This window comes from Pelodiscus sinensis, chromosome 3 (genome assembly GCF_049634645.1).
Source record: "Pelodiscus sinensis isolate JC-2024 chromosome 3, ASM4963464v1, whole genome shotgun sequence".
NCBI lineage: Eukaryota > Metazoa > Chordata > Testudines > Trionychidae > Pelodiscus > Pelodiscus sinensis.
The window spans coordinates 167,411,586-167,418,950 of NC_134713.1; the positions used below are offsets into that span (position 1 = coordinate 167,411,586).

General features: G+C 49.8%; 1 protein-coding gene across 1 annotated transcript; it reads left to right on the plus strand.

Moving 5' to 3' along the window:
• Nucleotides 1-2,771: 2,771 nt before the first annotated feature.
• Nucleotides 2,772-6,921, plus strand: ZFP36L2 (ZFP36 ring finger protein like 2). The gene is made up of 2 exons (XM_075925432.1): nucleotides 2,772-3,052; nucleotides 3,706-6,921. The coding sequence occupies exons 1-2, from the start codon at nucleotides 3,002-3,004 to the stop codon at nucleotides 5,011-5,013; spliced, it is 1,359 nt and encodes a 452-aa protein (XP_075781547.1). The 5' UTR covers nucleotides 2,772-3,001; the 3' UTR covers nucleotides 5,014-6,921.
• The last annotated feature ends 444 nt before the right edge of the window (nucleotides 6,922-7,365 follow it).

A 7,365-nucleotide genomic window follows, 5' to 3' on the forward strand; every position in this document is an offset into this window, starting at 1 on the left:
ATAAAGGAAAACTCTTTTGTTTGGATACTTATGAAAGGAATGCAATATTGTTGCTTCCTCTACCTGAGGTGCCTTCACAGTGTTGAGGCACTAGAGGGTGACATATTGCCATAAAAACCACTTCGGGATTAAATATCAACATATCACGTCCACCTCCAATTTAGCAATGCAGCTTCTCAGCCGTGAGTTAGAAAGTGGTGTCAAGCAGATTAGTTTAAAAGGTGCATTTAGTGAGTTAGAGATGTCCCCATGGACTGTTTTACAAAAAGGGGTGTGAGTTGGTGCTCTCCGCCCCCGGCGCAATTTCATTTCGTGTATTTCTTTATTTGAAAACGTAGCTGCAATGGCCCCACGTTAGAGTTTTTGTTCTTTCGAACTGATTAATACATTGTCAGCAGTGGAGACTTTCACAGACCGAGCAATGGGGCGGTGAAATGGCGCAGCCCGGATGCCGTTCGCATGAGGGGCTGTGCCACTGGGTCCAGACGTTGCTAAACTGCAGCCGCTCCCAGAGGTGCGTTTCTCCGCGGGGCTGGCCAGTCACGCTGCGGAGGGAGCCAAATGGAAGCGTGAGGCGTTTTGAGAAAAACTGGCGTGAAGACCAGGTGTGCAATGTGCCAGTAAAGCGCCTCTGAAGTTGCTTTTCCGTTGGCAAATTTCTTTGCAACGTGCAGGTTTGCTGGCCTGGGCGGATTTGCACCTCGGATTTTCAGGGGTGACATCCCAGCTCCGAGAGCCCCGCCAGACGGCTCCGCTGCTTTGGTGACCCATGCAATGGAGGGAAACGTTCACGCGCGCGCCGCTTTACACGGGTTCCAGCTGTTCGCAAAGCAAGGAGTGGGAACGCAGAACCGCGGTGTTGATCGTGTTTAGACAAGTCTCGGAGTCGGGCCAGATTTATGAATGCCGGGGGGAGGGGAGGACAAGCGGATTTAGCGCTGCCCTGCCCCTGTACAGACTGTGGTTAAAAACATCCCGTTTCCCGAGGGGGGAGGGAGCCTAGCTCCCTTTCTGGGCTTTCGCTCCTGCAGCTACTACTTCGCCTCCCCAACTACTGTCCCGACAAGGGCTCCTTAGCAAGCAGGGGCACTTGAGGCGCTGCTGCGCCGACAGCTGGAGGGGACAGGAAACCTGGCCCGGCTGTTGAACAGAAAGAGCTGTGACGGGAGAGGGAGGGCTGCAAAGAAAGGGCCCGGGGTTAACTCTTCCCTTCCCGGCTGTGCAGATTCAGATACGAAAGGCTCCTTGCTTATGTGTCTTGAGGAACCTCGCGCCGAGGCGCGCAACACTGTAGTTACGGTCCCTTCCACTCCCCCTGCACAAGCTAGGGGTGCGCCGTGCCGTGGGCCGCTCTGCTGCTGCAGCTCCGCTCTACTTCCCGGGGCGGCTGCCCTCCCTCGTGCACTCCGCCAGGGGAAGGGCCGAGCCTAGGCTGGGGGATGCTTGTGTCCTCCTTCCGGCCCTGCGGTGCTGCTGCCTATGCTCGGGCTTTGAGACTCAAAGAAGTCAAAGGACAAGAAATTGGCTTTGTTAATCGTATCACAAGACCTTGAACGGCTGCCAAGTCTCTGAGGCAGTGGGGCGGTCGCATGTTGCGGGAGGGGGGAGGCCCTTTGCTGTGCAGGAGCCACCCGCCGGGAAGAGACTTAATTCCCCCCCCCCCCCCGTCCAAAAAAAAAAAAAAAACCGATCCTTTTCGCCCGCCCGCGCTTTGTGCTGCAAACACACCCAGCGACCATCCGCTAGTTCCGCGGGCGCAAGCAAGGAACAAAAGTTTGTTGCAAACCAATTACGTGGCAAAAGTTGATGTTCGGCGGGAGGGAGACAGAGGTGTCCCATTTCAGTCCCGACTTTCTTGGATGCTGCCTCTTCCTTTTTATTGAGCTTCCCAGTATACTCGCCAGGAATATTAAGCTGAAAGCAAAGCCCTTTCCGACATGTGCTAGTTGAAACTTTCAAGTCAGGGAGGTGGTAGGTAGCATTTCTTTTGCAAAAAACGGGACACTGATTTCACCGAAGCATTTTAAAAGAAAATCAAGATATTAATATCAAACGATCAGGGCCTCATAGACATTTCTGTGGTGTTTTCTGCGTCAAGACTTCATAAGTATTGGCGTGTTTTCCATGGAACTCTAAATAGAGCGTTCTGTCATCAGTCTTTTGAGTGTTTTCTATGCAGTTTGCATTTGTAAGTAATTTATATGCACTGTGCATTCGATAAAAAGTCCACTCTGCATTTGTATAGGCAATAACTTGTGTTTAGAGCCATACACATACATACATGCAATTTGTAGCAAGACTTGCATGTTTTCTTTACACGAATCTGTAGCAAGCCTTGTATATACTGCATAGTGCATACACCGTGCACCTAAAGCAACCCTCGCGTACAGTGGAGCGCCTGCTACCCACAGTGCGTTGTGTAGCAAGCCTTGTAGAAGGCTCTCCACTCTGTAACCCTATGCATAGTAGTCACAAGACTGTATAGTACAATCGCGTAAGCAATGGCTCACTGCAACCCTGAGTGAGCATGACGCTAACAGGGCTGACGGCTACCCCGCCCGCCGCTCTTTCTCTGCCGCTCAGCCCCCTTTACAGCACCTCCCAGCGCACTCCAGGCCGCTGAAACAAATTGGCGGCGCCCAATGAGAAGCAGAGGAACTGCTGAGGAAGGGGGGCAGGGCTGGGTGAGAACGACTGGGCGGTGTTGCTGGGAGACACCGGCGGGCCCGACTGGGGCCCGCCCCCTGCGCGGTCCTGCATTTATATATGTGCAGAGCACAAGGCTTGCAAGTTCCAGCAGTCAGCTCGCTTCAGCAGCGCTCTCGGTCGCCGCCGCCTTGGCCGGGCACCCACTAACCCGCCCTTGCTGGGAAAGTGATTGGACCATTTCGGATCTCAAGTAGTCAGCCCTTTCCTCTCTAGTCGTGGCTTTTCCAAAGCCTCCGAGGAAAGCGGGATCTTTCGGTCCTTCCTGTATTTCCGATCACTACAGGATCTCGAAATGTCTACGACACTTTTATCAGCCTTCTACGACATCGATTTCTTGTGCAAGGTAGGAGAGAGAAGAGTTTACTTTGCATTTTCTCTACCAAGCATGGTGACCAGTTTTGAAAGCTTTTAGCAAATCTGAGTACTTGAGTATTTTCTTTCTCACTGTGAACGAACTTTTTCACAAGTGGCATTAACTCCCTTTTTGCTGGGGGGAAAGGGGCGTTGCTTCCCATGTGGGATGCATTTTGCAGTTCTAGCTCTGTGATCAAAGTCAATGTTTAAATTGTGACAGTTGGCCCGGTTGGTGTCACTTCCCTCCCAAAATGATCCCGATTTCTGGGCATAAGGCTCTATTTCTGAGTGGATTTGTTGCCTAGAAGTTGGAGCTGGAGTATTGCAATGGGGACTCTCAAACTTTTTAGTTGCAAATACTCTGAAAGTAGTACTAGTTATTTTCCCAAAGCGTCAAGTTGTTCCAAGGGAAGGAAGTTCTTGGGCTTATGTGGTGAAGTCTGTAGCTGTGCCACCGTTTAAACATGTAAGTTTTCGTGCATAGAGTAGTAAGACTTGTCTCACGCTCTCCCCGCAGATGTGCTGCGAGGGGGGCGTTTTTATTCTCGCTGTTAACTGGGGCGCTGGCAACTTGCAGAAGTGCAGCGCGGCCCCGACCCTCTTTGCAAACTTTCTCCTTTCCTTTCCCCCTCTTGCTTCCAGACGGAGAAAACCCTGCCCAACCTTATGCTGGACAAGAAGGCGGTGGGGACCCCCGTGACCTCCCCCAGCTCCACCTTCGCCCCTGGATTTCTGCGAAGGCACTCGACCAGCAACCTGCAGGCTCTGGCCAACAGCCCCAAGTTCCCCAACTCTTCGGGCTCCAGCTCCTCCTCCTCCTCGTTCGGCAGCCTGAAGGAGACGGGCACGGGCGGGGGGGGAGGAGGAGGGAGCAGCAGCCCCACCGCGCTGCTAAACAAGGAGAACAAGTTCCGGGACCGCTCGTTCAGCGAGAATGGCGAGCGCAGCCAGCACCTCATGCAGCAACTGCAGCAGCAGGCGGGCAAGGGGGGCGGCGGGGCGCCCATCAACTCGACGCGCTACAAGACCGAGCTGTGCCGGCCCTTCGAGGAGAGCGGCGCCTGCAAATACGGCGAGAAGTGCCAGTTCGCGCACGGCTTCCACGAGCTGCGCAGCCTGACGCGCCACCCCAAGTACAAGACCGAGCTGTGCCGCACCTTCCACACCATCGGCTTCTGCCCCTACGGCCCGCGCTGCCACTTCATCCACAACGCGGACGAGCGCCGCCCCGCGCCCGGAGGGGGCACGGCCGCGCCCGCCGCCGCGCACCACCACCCCCACCCGCCGCCCCACCCCGCCGGCAGCACGGGAGACCTGCGCGCCTTCGTCCCCCGCGACCCACCGCTGGGGGGCGGCGGCGGGTTCGGGCCCCAGCGCGGCGAGCGGCCCAAGCTGCACCACAGCCTGAGCTTCTCCGGCTTCTCCGCCCACCACCAGCACGGCTGCGGCCAGCAGCCCGGCGCGCGGCTGGAGGCGGCGCTGCTCGAGAGCCCCGGCGGGTCCCGCACCCCCCCGCCGCCCGCCTCCGCCTCCTACTGCGAGGAGCTGCTCTCGCCGCCCTGCGCCAACAACGCCTTCGCCTTCTCGGGCCAGGAGCTGGGCAGCCTCATCGCGCCGCTCGCCATCCACAGCCCCAGCTTCGCCGCCAGCCCCGCCGTCGCCGCGGCGGCCGCCGCCGCCTTCTACCGCTGCCAGCAGCAGCAGCCGCCGGGGGGGAACTGCCCGCCGCCGCCGCCCGCCTCGCCCCCCTTCAGCTTCCAGCCCCTGCGCCGCCTCTCCGAGTCCCCCGTCTTCGACGCGCCGCCCAGCCCCCCGGACTCGCTCTCCGACCGGGAGAGCTACCTGAGCGGCTCGCTCAGCTCCGGCAGCCTCAGCGGCTCCGAGTCCCCCAGCCTGGACTCGGGCCGGCGCCTGCCCATCTTCAGCCGCCTGTCCATCTCCGACGACTAGAGAGGAGTAGAGAAGAGGGTGGGGGGGGAACCTCGCCGAAAGGGGGAAGGATAAAAACCCGGGAGGAGTCGAGATCGCTGCCTTCAGAACTAGCCAAGCTCGCACAGTCAGTCCTTCGATGATCATCTTGGTTTTGGTTTTGTTTAATTGCTGAGCAAGTAAATTAAAGCGAAGAGTGACACTTTTTTTTTATATCGAGATGAACAAAAAATTTTGCAAAAGGGCAAATGGTGACATGGTGACATGAACAGAACAAACGTATTTTTATAGAGACCTTGGAAGAAGGGGATTTTTTTTGTTTGTTTGGAGACTAGTTATAATATGCACCACCAGCAGCAGCCATTCCATCTTTTTTTTTTCTTTTTTTTTTTAAAAGCATTAGTTGGGGGAAAATGCAAAAGACAAACCCATACCATCAGAAAGCAAGCAACAAACAATCCAGAGGGGCATGAACTCTACATTTCAAGCCCCTCTCCATTTTTATATAAATGTAATAGTTTGTCTTTTAAACCAGTTTCAAATAAAAATCCACAACAGTAACCTTAAAGCTTTTTAAAAGAAAAATCCAACATCCTGCCAAGAATATGCCTTGATAACAGCCCTATAGTTTTTTTTATATATCTATATATATATATTATAACAAATGCTAAAACTTCCATTCCAAAGTTTAATGTTGGTTCCATTGCCACCACTTAGTGGATGTTTGGCTTAGAACAATTTTTGTTGCTTTATTTGGAAGCACTCAACTGAGTATAGTTTGTAATTGTTGGAGAATAACTGCTGATTTTTTTTTAAAAAAAAATTTTTTAGCTGTTTGAGTTGATTGCATGAGTCACTGCACACAACTCAATATGAAACTATTTAACTTATTTATTATCTTGTGAAAAGTATACATGGTAATTTGTTCATACTGTATTTATCGGGTATGATGAAAAGCAATAGATATATATTCTTTTATTATGTTTAAATTATGATTGCCATTATTAATCGGCGAAATGTGGAGTGTGTTCTTTTCACAGTAATATATGCCTTTTTGTAACTTCACTTGGTTATTTTATTGTAAATGAGTAAAAATCTTAATTTAAGAGATTGTATGTAATATTTATTTCATTAATTTCTTTCCTTGTTTACGTAAATTTAAAAGATTGCATGGTTTCTTTATAGAAATCGGTCTCTTATGCTGTGGAAGTAGTATGAGGAATTTCTGTGGGTTTTTCAGAATGTAAAATGGTTGTAGCCCGTCCACATAAAAACACAAACCCAACAAAACTACTTTGCAATCAGACTTCAAAGTGGCAAACCTAAATCAAATATGTTTAAATTAACCAAAAAGTATTTTTGTTGCCTAACTCCACCAATCACACTGTGATAGTCTCAAAGTATGTAGCAATAATTGGGGGAGGGGGGATCCCAGTGTTATGTCTCAGAGTGCCTTCTCAAGGGTCCATGCTTGCCTTAAATCTTCCTCAACCAAATAAGTATTTTTCGTAATGCTTGAGATAATTTGAATGTAGGGATGGGTTTTAACTACATGAAAAGTTTCACCACTTTTTTTATAAGGAGGCCACCTTTAGATCTGAAATTTTATGCAGTACATGAACATATCTTTTAATTGAATTCCAAAACTTGTAATCTTTTCCTTGTGTAGAAAGTCTGGAGTTTTCCAAAACTTTCCTGGACAGTGGATGAATGATGTTTGTACATAGGTACAGATCAAGCACTATGTACTCTTTGGACTACTTTAACAGAAGTATGTTTTGAATGTAACTAAAGGATAAGTCAACTTGAGTTGTAATATATTTTCGGGAGTCAGTTCACTACAAATTGAGTGTGAGACTGTAAACTTTGTACTGTAAATGTTTTGTAGTTCTCCCAATAAAATTTTTGGAAAAAAATCAAACTATGAAAGCCTTGTCTACAAGGTGGTTTTTTATTAACTTTCCCTATCAGAAATGTGTCTAGCTACAGATTAACCTGGTTTTTGAACAGCAAAATGGCTCCATTCCTGTAGAAATCATTGGTAGTCTGCCAAAACTAATAAACAATGTTCCAGAAGGTTCCAAAGTACCTAGTGCAAATCATATACTGTATCAGGTTTCCTTAGGAAGACAGTGAGGAACAAACCTTTGCTTTTTGTACCGTAACAGAAATGGAAAATCAGTTATTAAATGCTTAAGTTAACAAATTATTGTTCCATCAATAACACTTGTTTATGGAGGTTAACATGCCATTAGTTTATAAAGCTTGTATGGGAGGAGTAGGTAATAACTTAAAACTTTTTTTTCCAAATCTTCCTTCTCACCTAAGGGAATAGACTTGTAGCCTCTCATTCCAAAACTGAAGATATATTGG